Source organism: Melanotaenia boesemani, chromosome 7, assembly GCF_017639745.1.
Source record: "Melanotaenia boesemani isolate fMelBoe1 chromosome 7, fMelBoe1.pri, whole genome shotgun sequence".
NCBI classification, from domain to species: domain Eukaryota; kingdom Metazoa; phylum Chordata; class Actinopteri; order Atheriniformes; family Melanotaeniidae; genus Melanotaenia; species Melanotaenia boesemani.
Window position 1 is genome coordinate 558,069 of NC_055688.1, and position 16,555 is coordinate 574,623.

At 48.5% G+C, this 16,555-nt stretch overlaps 1 protein-coding gene across 1 annotated transcript in view; it reads right to left on the minus strand.

The window, feature by feature from the left end:
- Window positions 1-16,555, minus strand: part of rnf103 (ring finger protein 103) — a 51,713-nt gene that overhangs the window by 18,047 nt on the left and 17,111 nt on the right. The window contains exon 5 of the mRNA XM_041990930.1: window positions 15,886-15,992. Coding sequence (XP_041846864.1) covers window positions 15,886-15,992 — 107 coding nt within the window. The remainder of the gene's footprint in view (window positions 1-15,885; window positions 15,993-16,555) is intronic.

Genomic DNA, 16,555 nt, shown 5'->3' on the forward strand with positions numbered 1-16,555 from the left:
TTAATATGGCAATTAACTCTGCACACATGATACGCACAGCATTATGCATCGCAAAGAAAACTATCCTTGTGAACTGGAAAAACAAAAATAATCTGTGTATTCAGCAGTTTAGGAATCTCTTAGTTGACCACATCAGTAATGAGACAATGTCTGCCTCCTTAAAGAACTATTCGGCTGAATCTCATTCCTTCTGGTCCCCTGTGCTTAGTTCCATCACTTAGTGTAGGTGGAGGACTGTGACCTCGTTGCTATGGGGGTTTGAGAAATGGCCGGGAGTGACTGGTGGTTGCGGGTTCTTTGTGGTTGCCCGTGATGCGGGACTGGGCTGCTCTGCGGTGGGGGTGGCTCTGAGTCTGTCCCCGTCGGGGGCTGTGGGGGCCAGCGGTTGGAGTCGCCTCGTGGCGGGGGGTGAGGCCACTGGTGGTGCCTGGGTTGGTGGGCGTCGGTCCAGAGCCGGGTGGCCGGGCTATTCTGGGGTGGGCTGGGCGGGGGTTCTGGGCTCTGGTGCCTGGGGGTGGTCCTCCTCCCTCCGGGGTGGTGGGCTCCGTATGTGCCGGGGGTCTGGGCCTGCCCGGATGTGCTGCCATGGTGTGGGTTGGTGCATGCCCTGGTGTCTGGTTGACACCCTGGGACCCAGGGTATGGCCCGGGGGCAGGGGGGGTGTAGGGGTTTGAAAGAGGGCTGAGTGGGATTCGGGAGATTATAGGGGGAGGTGCTGGGGTGTGAGACAGGGATGCTTGTATGTTGTGTGTGTGTCTATACTTTGGATGTTTGTGTGAATGGGGGGGTATGTTTGTGTGCGTGCGTATGCATGTGTTAGGATGAGTGGGGGTGTGTCTGGGGAGTGAGAGTGGGAGGGTTGGATGCTGTGCGAGTGTTTATATTTTTTGGGTGGGGCTGAGAGGGCATATGTGAGTTAGGATGAGTGGGAGTGTGCAAGGAAATAGGTGTGTGCATGTGTTTCTGTGTGTGGTTGGGGCGGGGTTAAGTGCACTTGTGGGGGGGGGCTTGGGCGGGCCTGGGGGTGGTGGGCCGTGGGTCTGCCGCTGTCCCCATCCTCTCATTCCCCGTTAGGGGTGTGGGAGGGTGGGAACTTTCTGGGGTGGGTGGCGGCTCACTGGCTGCAGTCCCTGAATGGCCCGGTCGTGGGGGGCGGCCTCTCCTGGCCTGTCTTGCCCTGGGGGGCCTCCTGGGGAGCAGGGGTGCCTAATGCCACTAAAGGCTCATCATCCAGAGGGAAGTTGGCTTCCCTCTGGACGTACATCCCCGGACCCCTCTTACTTCCCGCTCTCTCTGTCTCACACACACACACACGTAGGGAGTTGGGAGGCGTGGGGCCATGAGGGGTGGAACGGAGGAGACCATTCAGTGGTCTCCTTGGATGCACCCCGTGGCTGCTCGCCTCTCAGTTTTAATTGCACCAAGACACCAAAACACAAGAAACACAACACACAAACAACACCTGGGGGGCATGGCATGCGGTGCATGGCGGGCGGGGCCACTTAGGTGGCCCGGCTCGCGGCTCATTGCAGTCACTGCCCCTCAATTTTAATTGCACACAACACACACTACATAAACAGTCAGGAGCGGGGAGGGAGAGGGTATTGGGGACCTCTTACGCCCCTGCTCCTCCTGTGGGTGGCTGGGGGCGGGCAGGGGAGGGGGTTGCCCCGGGGCCGGGTCCCGGTATGGCTGCGCTGGTGGGCTGCTGGCTCTATGGGGGTTGGGGCCCGCTGTCCACTGGTCCGCCTGGGGTGTCCCCCACGGGGCATGGTGGGAGGGTTGTGTGTGGCGTGATTGTGTGGTGGTGAGCGATTGTGGGTGCGGCACGGGGAAGGGTGTGAGTGTGGGGTTATATGGGATGAAGGTTGAAGTAGATGGGGAGTGGGGGGAGGGGGCCGATAGCACCCTGGTTCCCGGGGTGTGCGGCTGGAACATCGGGGTGTGTGCTGGCCTACGCCGGGTGGCTGTCTGGGGGGGCCTGGTCCTCCTGGGCATGTTGCGGGCCCTCTGCCTTTGGGGGGTGGGGGGATTTTCCATCTTTTTCTGTCCCCTCCGGTCAGGTCCAGCAAGATTACATAGATTCCGTGATTCAAAGTAAATAAATAAATAAATTAATCACATTATCAAGAGGAGCCTTACCCATAGGCCTCCCCTTGGCAGAGCAAATTTGTTCAGCACGATACAGCAACCAGATTATCATTTTGCTTGCTATGATGCTGGACAGGACAAGTTAAAAAAAAAAAAAAAAAAAAAAAAAAAAAAAAGACCCCGCGGGAACCCTGTAAAAAGGTCTCCAGCCCGTTTTTAAACCAGCAACAGTCTCTGCAGCCTGAGGTTCTCTGGCAGGTTGGTCCAGTCCAGGCCCGTGGTGGTGGACGAGGTTCTGACTTTGGGAACAACCAAGAGGCCAGTACCAGAGGATCTCAGGGTCCACAAGGGTTCATAATCTAAAAACAGGTCTGATAAGTAAGAAGGTCCAAGACTATGAAGACATTTATAATTCTGTAGAAAAAAAAAAAAGCTGAAAATCATCCTAAAACGCATGGGGAGCCGATGCAGCGATTTTAAACCTGGTGTGACGTGTTCCCTCTGGTCCTTGTCAGGACTCTGCCGCTGAGTTTTGGAGTAGCTGTAGGTTAGAGATAGACCAGAGAGCAGGGCGTTACGGTCATCTGTTCTACTAGAAATAAAAGCATCAGGACCTCGGTGCTGGTAAGAGAGAGAGAAATGGACGACTCTGGCGATGTTTTTAAGATGAAAAAATCCAATTTTTGATATATTTCTGATGTGTGGAGTAAAATCCATCTCAGGGTCAAAAACAACACCCAGACTTCTCACACACTGAGAAGGATTAAAATGTTGTAATTCTGATAGAATGATCTTCTCGTCTTCAGGACCAATAATTAAAACTTCAATTTTGTTCTCATTGAGTTGTAAGACGTTCTCTGCCATCCATTTAAAAATAATCATATGTTATTAGTCCCACAGCGGGAAAATGCTCAGATTTAACCCATCCTAGTTGCTAGGGGCAGCAGGCTGCCAGATTCCAGTGCCCGGGGAGCAGTCGGGGTTGAGGGCCTTGCTCAGGGAGCCACAGTGGTTTTTACCTTAGTTAGCTCTGGACTTGAACCCAGGTTCTCCAAACCCAAGCCCACTGCTGTAACCAGGAGGCTACCACTCCTCCTCATCCTTCCATGACTTCATATCTAAAAGTTTAAAAGGACGTTAAAGGCGGCACTAAGATCCAGTAGAACCAGAACTGAAAGTTTCTGCAAATCCAAGTTAATCTGTACTGTGGTCTGTCTTTTTACTTAAAAGTGGTAGGTTGGATACAGGGTGGTAGTTGTTAAAACTCCTTCTCCATCACACCTGAATCAGATGACTGTCTGGATGCTGGGGGAAGAGGGAATTCAGCCAACTGATTCAGGAGGGGTGGAGCAGGGATGCATCCTGTAGATCTGAAGGACCAGACTTGGGGACTCCTGATGTAGAACAACATATAGAAGTGCTTTACATGCTGCATTCACTGGCACTTGGGACATCTGAAGCTTACTTTAAGCCTGGTACACACATCAAGATTTTTGGCCTGTTTTTTTTCCCAATTTTGCCTCTTCCCAACCAAGGACGGCAAACTCCAGATTATCCCGACTGAGGACTTACCACTGAGGTTATGAGCGGATTTGTCCTGATAATCGCCTCCAAAATGGGTCGTAGCTGCAACTGGAAATATTGAACTTGTTCAATATTTACGACTTGACTTCTGAGGAACGACTCCTGAAATGTAACTGTGTGGATGGTGACGTGGGCCGGAAGGTAGATTTGTTAGAAAATTATGACCCCCCCACCATGCCGTTACACGACCCTCTGATGGTGAACTTGGTATTTTGTTCATTTTTTACCCCCAACCTGCAGTTCTGTTTCAGAAAAACCCAAACTTCTTCCAGCAGTGTGACCATACAGGAAGTAGCTGAAAACAGCAGATCGCTTAGGCCCCGCCCAACAGACCACACCCCCACACTATTGCCAAAGGGTTAACGTTGGGGAACTGATGAAACCCGACACCAGCCCAAAACGTAGCAGGCCCGTTGGTACCATGTTTCTGTGCCATAGTTATCAATGACTGCATGGTGACCGGTTCCAGTATGAGTCGACCGGAAACTCGCCAGTGGACGGGACCACCTCCTTGGCTCACCTGTCCGGGCAGCACAAATCCACCCAGTCTACCAGCACAGTTTTCTTCTAGCCTTGCCCTGGGGATGCCATCAGCCGCGAAGCTTTGGAAAATGAAGGACACGACCTGTCCTCACGTCAGTCACAAAATTGTCCAGGCTGACTTGGAACGCCCACCTCTGGTCCATGAAGACGGTTTGTGTCCACCTTGTAATCATTCAGGGGTGTTTTTGCTTTCTGCTGCTGGTGTGGAGGAATGCTGTGATGTCCTGTCTGAGGTTACAGAAACACCCCTGTGCCTTGGCTGTGGACAGCTGCCTGGCGCCAGGGTGCAGGGGCGGGCCGTGGCGTTCAGCATCATCTCTGATAGCAGGCGTTGGAGGATTGATGTGATAAATTGCTGCCATCATGTTAGTTTGAGCTCCCCGCTTAGCTCGGCGCACAACACTGCCTGATGCCGTGTAACGATAGCATCTGAGGTGGCCCAGCAGTCCTACGTGATGCTAAACCATAACTTCACCTGCCCTCCGTCGCTTCATATACAGCCCGCCATCTCCCTCTCACAACGATCTCACCAGCTGTCCTACTAACCGTAGTAAGCTGAGCAGCTCCTCTCTGAAGCATTGGCCATAAAAAGCGGACGTGTGCCCAGTTATATCCCGGTTGTGCCCCGTATCAGTTTTGCCTGTGGGCCCATCTACTGCTAGATGTTGAAACTTTAGCAGCCTCTCCTGGGATCCTTCAGGAAAGCTTGTGCAGAATGTCTGGCGTCTGTCGATGTGGTGCCTGTGCCCCCTGCATCTTTTAACGGCCCACACACTCATTGCACATTAAAGGTTGCGTTGGAATGTGGCGGTAAAGTAAACACGTATTTATTGGTCCAGGCGGGCTAATCAACGGTTTTTGTTGTCAGTTTTGCGCTTTAGGGTGGAGAAAGACATGCTCGCTAACATGCGTTGCATTATGGATTTAATATTGCTAGGTTACCAAGTGTTGCATTCATGCTCTGTACTACTGTAGGAATTTACTCCATCAATGTGGAAATGTCTAAATGCTTTTGATTTGTATATAAGAATGTCTGTCTTCTGTTAGAACCATAGGCTGGGCGACATGAACTTGGTTCTGGGCCGCATGTGGCCCGTGGGCCACCATTTGAAGAATCTCCATCGTAATATGTCCCACAGAGGACATATTACAATGGGGATGTTTCCCAGGCCAGCAGAGACATCTAACAGAGGCTGTTGATAGAGAGCCTGTGGAGGGGGAGTACAGATATCTGCGTATCACAAACAGTAACTGGTACAACTCAACAACTGAAGGAGCATTTGACAGTTAATTAAATTAAATTTAAATCAGATTTAATTAAATTAGATTAAATGGCATTGTCCCATGCACACAGAGATTCCTCCTGATTCTCTGAATCTGCTGATGATATTCTACACTGTAGGTGGAGGATCTTCAAAGTCTGAGGAACATTTTTCTGAAATTGTTCCACAGTTTTAGGCCCAGTTTGTCTCAGATTGGTGAAGCTCTGTCCATCTTTCCATCTGAGAGACTCTGCCTCTCTGAAATGCTCCTTTTATACCCAGTCATGTTACTGACCTGTTGCCAGGTAACCTGATTAGTTGTCTAATGCTCCTCCAGGTGTTTCTGGTTTGTACCAGGTACTTTTCCAGCCTTTTGTTGCTCCTGTTCCAACTTTTCCATCAGATTCACTTTCAGCTCAAATTTTCATCTCATGGTGAAACGTCTCCGTTTCATCTCTGATGTGATGGTGATCTTCTGCTGGAGATCAAAGATGATGAGATGCTGCTTTGATTCACGTTACTCAGCATTTCAGCCCTTTTAGGTTTTACATTATTGTTTAATGACATTTGCTTGAAATAATCTGAGTTATGTTAAATATTTTAAATGATCCTCTTTATTCCAGTTAGAAACAGATGTGGAACATTTTGCTGTTAGTCAGCTGATTGGACGGATTGACATCACTAATCTGAAGCGATCATCTCCACACCCGCCACCCAGGTCTCCTGGTGGCAAACCTGCAGGTTTGGTTCTGGTGATGAAGAAGAGATCCTGATGGAGTGAGCGGGAAAGGCCGCTCACAGAGAAGGAAATCCACAGGTAAGTGACGGGCTGGTGGCAGGTAAGTGACGCTAATGCTGTCGGTGACGTAGTTCCGGGGGAGACGGCAGATTCAAACTAGGCGCGCCCAAACATTTCTACTTTCATTCGATTGTATTTTTTGCCAACTTAATCAAAATATTCTTTAAAGTAGGACTATAGTGTCTTTAAAAGGTACACTCTGGAGCATAGCGGGGAGGATTTGGCCAGCCTGACAGATTTTATAGATCGTTGTTACGACAGAATCGTCATGGGGAAACCAAACAACACCTCCACCCCCTCCACCTCATCCAAGTCCAAGAGACAGCGAAATGAGGATTCACCTGGAGCTATTTCACCAACGGGGAACGACTCAACAGATGTTCTGATCTCCATAGATAAGAAACTCAGTAGTTTTGATGCACGTTTGAGCCTGGTAGAAATTCTCCACAAAGAGTTCCAGGCGCTACGTGAATCATTAGAATTCAGCCAGAAGCAGGTGGAAAGTCTGGCTGCAGAAAATGCCGGTCTCAGAGAGTCGGTATAATCCCTCACCGAGGGCTTGACCCGTCTCTCGGATGAAAATAAGAAGATTAAGGAAACGGTGATCGATCTGCAGGCGCGGAGCATGAGAGAGAACCTGGTATTTGCAGGGATTCCAGAGCAGACGGAGGAGGACTGTAATGGAAAATTTATTCATATACCCTTATAGTTTGTAGGTTACACTTTGTATGTCTGTGTATTTAGATAAGAACTCCTTCTCACACCTTCCCCCCCTCTCTCATCCCCTCAACAGATGTTGAGAGTTTAATGAGCTTCCTCCTTTGCACCCTTCACTCCGTAACATTTGTTAACAGCTATGTGAGAAATTTAAAACAATGACCTCCTACTGTGATGTTATCAGCTCATGCCTGGTATATTAACTAAGCTCACTTGTATTCTCGCCAGACTCACGCAGACAAACTCCTTTGACTGTGCGACTCTCATTGCTGATCAGCTCTTAATAAAAATACTTTGTTCGATTCTCACTTAGTGTGTGACCTTTGATAACTAAAAATTCCACAACAGGACCCCGAGACCACGGTGAAAAACTTCATCAAAATCCACCTGAAGCTCCCGGAGGAAACGGTGAAAAACATCTCCTTTCACAGAGTCCATCGGCTCGGCGGGAGGAAACCCGGGTCCAGCAGACCAAGACCCATAGTAGCGAAGTTCGTCAGCTTCAAACAGAAGGAGCAGGTGAAGAACCAGGGCCGCGAACTGAAGGGGACCAACTTCGGAGTAAACGACCAATATCCGAGAGAGATTCTGGACCGACGGAGAGTCCTGTTTCCCATCAGGAGGAAAAAGATCGCCGATGGCGCTCGCGCTGTCATCGCGGTGGATAAACTGTTTATTAATGGACAACTGTACCGCGACCCGGACATCACTCCATGGCTCTTCTGATCCCAGGTGCTGTAAGTCAATCTCTCCAAATGATCACTCTTAACTCGCCATTATAGATCACTGACAGTAGAACACACTGCTCGTCTCACCACAGCCTCTACACCTAGATCGATGTATTTTTTTCTGTTTTGTTTTATATTTCACACAAATACTTTCTCACTTTTCACTATCTCTATTCACGCTTTCACTGTTAATTGTAATCCAGCTCGTAATATCAGCAGCGCACGTCGCCGGTCGAAAACCGTCAGGACGCACAGCCGCACCATACATGATACATATAAACACTCGCGTTTTATGTATGAGAGAACACGCATTAAGGTACATATACGGACATTTAACATACGGACAAACGCGCGCAATCAGGCTGCATGCAAACACGCGCGAACACGCAAGAGGGGCGCACAAAGACACACGCGTCAGTAACACGCATGAAGCATTAAACCGTTCACAATAACCATGTTAAAAATCGTCTGTTGGAATGTACATGGAGCCGGTTCCAGGGAGAAGAGGTTGAAGATCTTTAATAAATTACAGGAGCTGCAGGCTGACATTGTCTTACTACAAGAGACTCATCTAACAAACTCAACCATAGACCTTCTTAAAACAGCTCAATTTCCTCATGTTTACTCAGCTTGTTACAATTCTAGGCAGAGAGGAGTAGCTACTCTTATTAATAAGAGACTAAATTTTGACATAGATAGCACAGTAGTGGATCCTGAAGGCAGATTTCTGATAACTTCATTATCTATTTGTAATATCAAATTATGTATTACCAATGTGTACGGTCCCAATGCAGATGATCCCTCCTTTTTCCACTCCCTGTTTGCTACACTCCAGAATTATTCAGATAACAGAATAGTGTTAGCTGGTGATTTTAATGTAGTATTGACTGAACAAGATCGCTGCAGCACATCAGGTAGTCATCGAGTCTGGCAGTCGTCAGAAACTATCAAACAGTACATGAAGGATTTTGGTCTTTGCGATGCTTGGCGCTCTCACCATCTTAAACTAAGAGAATACACCTTCTTCTCTTCAGTTCACCACTCCTTCTCTAGAATAGATTATATTTTAAATAGTAACTCACTAATGGGCGACATTTCAGAGACTCAGATACATCCAATCAGCATCAGCGATCACGCACCAGTTTCATTCAGTCTGAGAAACAAAAATAATAAACCGATTGGTAAAAGCTGGAGATTTAACACCTCTTTATTGAAAGATCCTGAGTTTATTGATTATTTTAAAAAAGAATGGTCAATTTATATAGAAAAAAATGACATGCCTGAAACTTCAGCGTGTCTCCTTTGGGAAGCAGGAAAAGCAGTAATGCGAGGGAAAATAATTTCCTTCTCCTCACATAAGAAGAAGAAGGAAACAGCAAGAGTTTTAGAATTAGAACTCAGGATTAAATCATTGGAGGAGGCTTACCGCATTTCCCCCGAAGAGCACACAATGAATAATATAAGGAAAACTAAATTGCAGCTTAAAGAAATTATAGATAAAAAAACACAGTTTTTAGTGCAAAGACTTCGCTTGGAGAACTTTGAACATAGTAACAAATCTGGAAAGTTTTTAGCAAATCAACTAAAAACAAACAAGGAGAAAACAACAATCTCCTCTGTTAAAGATCAAGACGGAAACATCAGCCATGACCCAGACAAGATAAATGACACGTTTAGAAGCTTCTATAAAACATTATATGAATCACAGATTAATCCAACAGATGAACATATTGAACAATTTTTAAACAACATTAATCTACCAAAACTAAAAAATGAAAATAAAATAAATTTAGATGCACCTATTACTGTAGATGAACTCCACGAAGCTCTCCAACATATGCCCAACAATAAAGCCCCGGGTCCAGATGGTTACTCAGCAGAATTTTACAAGGAATTCTGGACAACGCTAGCTCCTACATTTTATAATATGTTGTTAGAAATACAGGAAAAACAAAAAATACCGCAAAATATGAACTTAGCTAATATAACACTATTGCTAAAACCAGGCAAAGACCCCACACTTCCATCCAGTTACCGTCCCATATCTTTAATAAATGTAGACCTGAAAATAATTAGTAAAGCTCTTGCCAGAAGGATAGAAAAAATAACCCCTCTTATAATACATCCGGACCAGACAGGTTTTATAAAAGGCCGACATTCATCTACTAACACACGTAGACTAATTAACCTCATTGATTACTCTACTTTACATAATCTAGAATCCACAATCATCTCTCTAGATGCAGAAAAAGCCTTCGACAGGGTAAACTGGAAGTTTCTATTTGCAACACTAGACAAATTTGGGTTTGGACCTGCTTTCATAGAGTGGATTAAAATATTATATAATAACCCAAATGCATGTGTGAAAACCAACGATCAAACTTCTCCAAGCTTCCGCTTACAGAGAGGCACCAGACAGGGCTGCCCACTCTCCCCCTCACTTTTTGCCATTTTCATAGAGCCGTTAGCAGCTGCTATTAGACAAAATATAGAAATTAAAGGAATCCAGGGCAAAAACATAGAACATAAAATAAGTCTTTATGCAGATGATGTATTACTCTTCCTTCAGAACTCACAAACATCACTCTCTGAGACAATCACAGTTATTAATAAGTTCTCATCAATATCTGATTATTCTATTAACTGGTCTAAGACTACAGCCATGTCCATCAACTGTGACCTACAAAACATCCCTAATATCAAAATACAGACAGGAAACATTAGATATTTAGGTATAAATATTTCCCCCAGATTATCAGATTTAACAAAATTAAACTATGTTCAGCTACTAAAAACAATAGAAGATGATCTCTTACGGTGGAGGCGCTTACCCATCTCACTAATGGGGAGAGTTGCCACCATTAAGATGATGATTCTACCTAAAGTTAATTATTTATTTTCAATGATACCCACTAAACCCTCCACCAGTTGGTTTAAATCTCTGGACTCTTTCATATCCAAGTTTCTTTGGAAAAACAAGCCGTCACATATCAGTCTTAAAACCTTACAGCAGACTAAAGATAGAGGAGGACTGGATCTACCAAACTTTAATCACTACTTTATAGCTAACAGACTGCAGTACATCTCAAAGTGGCTCAAACCCAGTTATCTGGATGAGCCGTGGCTAGATGTGGAGCAGGCTTTGTGTGAGGACTTAGTCATCTCTGACCTGCCGTTCATCAGCTCAACCATTAAACCATATAAGTGCTTTAAAAGCCTTAACATCCGTTTTTCCTTAATGGCTTGGTGGGAATTCTGTAAGATAACCAGATCTTCCCTCTTTCCATGTAGACTTACACCCATCTGGAACAACCCTGACATCCTGCAGAACAAAAAGATGATAAACTTCACTCAATGGAAGACTAAAGGAATACAACAGTTAGGACAGATAATAGAAAATGGAAACTTTGTATCTTTCAACACAATTGTCTCACAGTATGGAATCAACAGCAATAAATTCTTAGAGTACCACCAACTAAAATCAATTATATGTAAGAAGTATACCCCTGTACAGTTAGACTTGCAGCTTCCTGTCAGAATAGCAGAATTCTTGAATCTTAATACTCCAAAATTATTATCAAAAATATATAGATTATTTGCAAAGCTAGAAGACAGGATATCTCTCCCAACTTCAAAATGGGAAGATGATTTATCTAATAACTTTGATCAGAAAAGATGGTCACAAATATGTTTAAACACGTTTAAAATGACTCAGAATTCAAATATACAACTAATACAATTCAAAATTCTCCATAGAACTCATTATACAGGACACAGGATGTTCAGGATGGGCCTTTCACCATCAGATATCTGCCCACACTGCTCTGAGAACACTTCTGATAGCTACATCCATGCGCTGTGGTCCTGCACACCTGTCCAAAGGTTCTGGATTAAGGTGTGTGCAGATCTCTCAAAATGGTTTAAAACCAGTTTTTCTGCAAACCCCACACTTTGCCTACTGGGCGACCTGGGTGACACTAACATAGGAATACACTCCATAAACTTGGTCCTCGCAGTCTTATGCATCGCAAAGAAAACTATTCTTGTGAACTGGAAAGATAAGAATAATTTGTCTATCCAGCAGTTTAGAAATCTCCTGTTAGATCACATCAGCATTGAGACAATGTCTGCCTCCTCCAGGAACCAATCAGATGACTTTCATTCCCTCTGGTCCCCTGTGACTGGCTACATCACCTAATGTAGGTGGAGGATTGCGGCTTCGCTGGGATGGGGGTGGATATGGGTGGGGGGTCCCTGGTGGCTTCGGGTCTCCGGTTGTCTCCTGGGTGGGGATCTCGGCCGCTCCGCTGCTGGGTCGGCTGGGGGTTCTGGTCTGGGCGGGCGGCATTGGGTGGGCCCCGGGGTGGGGCTACCTCGTGGCGGTGGGGGGTGGCTGCCGGGGTGCCTGGATCGGTGTCCGTCGGCCCCTGGCCGGGTGGCCGGTCGGGCCCGGGGTGGGCCGGGTGGGGGCCCCGGGCTCTGGGGTGTCGGGTCTCCCCCCGCTCCTGAGGGTGGGGGGTCTGCCGCTGCTGGGGGGGGCTGGGCCCGTCCGGATGTGCCGTGCCGGGGGTTGGTCCGTGCCCTGGTGCTTGGTCGCAGCCCCGGAACCTGGGTGGGGGTGTGTTTGTATATAGGTGGGTGTGTGTGTGTGTGTGTGTGTCTGTAGGTATGCTGGTGTGTGGGTGGGTGTAGAGGGATGTGTGTGCTGTATGTGTGTGTGGGTGTGTATGAAGGTCTAGGTGTGTGCGTGTATGTGTGTGTGAGTGGTGTGCGGGTGTGTGTGTGGAGGTCTATGTGGGAGGTGTGTGTGGGTGTGTGTGAAGGTGTGTATAGATGAGTGTGTGCACGTGGAGGTCGAGGTGTGTGTGGAGGAGTGAAGGAGTGGGTGGAGGCGTGAGTATGTATGGAGGTGCTTGTGTGTATATGCAGGTATGTATGTGAGTGCGTATGTAGTGGTGTATGTGTATGGAGGGGTATGAGAGTGTGTGTGTATGTGGGCACCGGTGTGTGTGTTTATAGGTATGTGCGTGAAGTGTGTGTGTGGAGGTATGTGCACGTATTGAGGTGTTGGTGTATAGAGGTGTGTGAGAGGGTGTGTGAGTGGCTGGGGGGGAAAAAAAAAAAAAAAAAAGAGTATGTGTGCGTTTGCAGGGGGTTAGGACGTGTCCTCTGGGGGGCGCCCTGGCCGGGTGTTGGGGGCATGGGCCTGGGGTTCCCTTCCTTTGCCTCGCCCCCCTCCCACTCAGAAAGAGCAAAGTGGCCCCTTGGGCTGGTGGCTGGCCCCTGGAGGGGTTCGTGGCGTGCCTGGGTTGGGGTGCCTGCTCCGGGCCTGTGACGCCCTTCGGGGCCGGCGGGGGACGGGGGCGCCCTAGGCCACTGGCGGGTCGTCTTCCAGGGGGGAGGCCTACTCCCCTCTGGACCTACATCTCCTGACCCCTCCCCTCCCCCACTCTTCACCACATACACAGGTAGGGCTGTGGGAGGTGTGCTTGTTGCGCTGGGCGGGGCAGGGGGGTCATCATAGTGGCCCCGTTGCTTCGCTGAGCGGCAGCATGCCTCCCAGCTTTTAATTCCACTTAGTCACTGAGCACAAATAACATTTGCAACATACAAACACGTTTTGGGGGGTGGAACATGCGAGGTCAGGTGGGTGGGACTGCTCAGGTGGCCCCGCCCCCTCCTCAATGCAGTTACTGCCCCCCAATTTTAACCCTCTTTTTTTAATTGCAAACAGCACATAATATATTCCATCACTAGTGGGGGAGGGAGGGGGGATGGGGTCTTCAAGCGCCCCTGTCTCCATGGATGGCCCGGGGGCGGGGCGGGCCGGGTGGCCTGTCGCGTTGGCCCGGGGCGTAGGCGGGCTGTCCCGGGGGGTTTTGGCTGCTGGCCCTGGGGGGAAGGTGCTGTTTTGGGGGTGGGGAGTGGGGGGCGGGGGCGGGGTGGGGGGGTGGGGGCCTGGCTCGTGTCTCCTCGCCTCCTGGCTGGGGCTGTCCCCCCGCGGCGTGGGGTGGCGGGAGGATGGTGGTGGGGGGATGGTGTTTGTGTGTGTGTGTGTGTGTTGGGGGTGGGGGGGGGGGGGTGGGAGAGTGGTGTGGGTGTGGGGGGATGGGTGGTGGAGGGATGGTGTGTGGGAGGGTGGGGTGTGTGGAGGTGGATGCGTGGTGTGTGGGAGGGGGGGTGGTGTGGGTGTGGGAGGATGAATGGTGGAGGGATGATGTATGTGTGGGAGGATGGGGTATGTGTGGGAGAATGTATGGTGCAGGGATGGGGGAGTGTGTGGGAGGATGGATGGTGGAAGGATGGTGTGTGTGCGGGAGGATGGATGGTGTATGGGAGGGAGGATGGTGTGTGTGTGGGGGAGTGGTGTATGTTTGGGAGAGTGGGTGATGGAGGGGTGGTGTGTGTGTGTGGGAGGATGGGGTACGTGAAGGTGGATGTTTGGTGTAGGAGAGGGAGGACGGTGTATGTGTAGGAGAATGATGTATGTGTGGGAGGATGGGTAGTGGAAGGATGGTGTGTGTGTGTGTGTGTGGGAGGTGTGAAGGTAGATGAATGGTGTATGAGAGGGAGGATGGTGTATGTGTGGGAGGATGAGTGGTGGAGGGATGATGTGTGTGTGGGAGGATGGGGTAGGTGTGGGAGAGTGTATGGTGGAAGGATGGTGAGTGTGTGGGAGGAAGGATGGTGTGTGTGTGGAAGGATGGATGGTGGAAGGATGGTGTGTGTGTGTGGGAGAACAGAGTATGTGAGGGTTGAATGGTGTATGCGTGGGAGGATGAATGGAGGAGTGGAAGGAGAATGTGTGTGTTTGTGTGTGTGTGTGTTGGTCTGGGGGGGGGGCAGGACTGGTTCTCGGGGTGTGCGGCTGGGCGCTGGGGTGTGGGGCTGGCCTCTGGTGGTGGCCGTCTGGGCGGGCCGGGTCCCCCCGGGTGGCGTGCTGGCCCTCGGCCTGTGGGGGGGGGGGGGGGTGTCCCTGCGCTCCTGGGCCCGGGCCCTCTGCCCTGTCTGTCCCGGGCGGCCGGTGCCCGGGGGGGTCGGGGACTGCTGGTCTCGGCCCGCCGGGGCCGGTGCCCTGTGTCCGCGGGGCGGCTCCTGCTGGGGTCTCCTGCTGCTGCCTTCCTGGGCGGGCGAGTGGTCGTCTCTGTGGACCGGTCGGGATCTGTTGCCTGCGGGGGGGCTGGTGGCCTGGGTCTCGGGACTGCTGGCCTGACTCTGGCCTCTGTTCAAGTGAGGTGGCATCTGCATGATCACTCTGCATGGTCACTCCTTCCTGAACGTCTCCACACAGTCTTTGCGTCGCCGTGTGGCCGAGTTCTCCAACACATCCACACAGGTTTCTCTGCGCGTGTTCTTGAATACAGCAGTTTCACTTATATCTATTATCATATTTTTTTTTCCTTTTTTTTTTTTTAAATTATTTCTGTTCTTATTATTATTATTACTCTTACTCTTATTATTATTATTGTTACTATTATCAACTAGTTGTGTAATGACCTACTGGCTAGGATGATCGTAGCTATATATGTTGTAAGTAGTATGGATTACATGGTCTTCTGTATGATGTTTCAAGTCCCCACCCGCACTCCCCACACCCTTTCTGTCCCTCTCTCTCCCCTCCCTCTTCTCTCTACTTTCTTGTCTCTCTCTCTCTCTCTGTCCCCTCCGGTCGAGTCCAGCATTAAGAGTCTGATTTAATAAAGTTTTTCATGTCATCAAGAGGGACTTTATACATGTAGTATAAATCCCTGCTTGATAGAGTAAAATTGCCCAGCACCAGACGGCAGCCAGACAATCATTCTGTTTGCAACGATGCTGGACAAGACAGGTTAAAAAAAAAAAAAAAAAAAAAAAAAAAAGAGAAGGAAATCCACGGCTCTGATGAGGTTCAGACATTTACAAGATGGTGAGGATGACGATGTCTAATAAGCTACCATGAAGTTCTGCCCGGTATGGTGAAGAGGTGGGTTCTGACGGAGGACTAGGAGCAGCACAGTAGCTCCAGCTAAAAGTGTGACTAGAAAATGAAGCCATTCTGACATTCGGGTCCATTCAGTTCCTAAGACTCCACCCATCTCACGAGAGATGGACGGAGGCCATTTCAGATGATAAGAAGTTCATTGTGAGATGAAGAAACCATGAAATGAAGATGAATTCCTACCAGAACAGGAAGCCAGGACACCAGCAGGATGGAGTTGTAGGTTCCAAGTGTTCGGATCAGAACCACAAATCGTTTCACTGTTGCTCCCTGTGCATGAAACAGGAAATATGACACATCAGTCATCAATCAATCAGGTTTCCAATCCAGCCACTAAATGTAGTTTTATTCAGAGACTCTATCTGGTAAATCCACAATGATCCATGATAACATCATTATTTATCACATTTCACCATAAAAGCATCACCATCACTACTATGTTGCTAAGAGACCTCTATTTAGACCTGGACATGATGATGAAACCACTTCCTGTCAGACTTTCCACCAATCAGAGAGCTTAGATTGACGGTAACGTCCAATCAGGAGCAGCCAAAGATCAACCAGTGAGCAGAAAGTTCTATGTGTGTGTGAAAAGAAGAAAAATAATGCTCCTCTATGGCTGGAATAAAGCCAAGAAGACGTTTCTGATGCACGGTGGCGCCACAAAGCAGCTGAGCTGGAGTTGGTTTAGTGAGGATAGCAGGTAAATAGTAGCAGGAATAACTGGAAATGAGGAAAAAGTGGAAACATGGAAATAGTTTCTGTTGTGTGTTTGTTTCAATAACAATATTTTTTCTCCTGAAAGCCAAGACTTGAGAGAACGATGAGATGAGAAAAGGTTTGGTCACTGTTG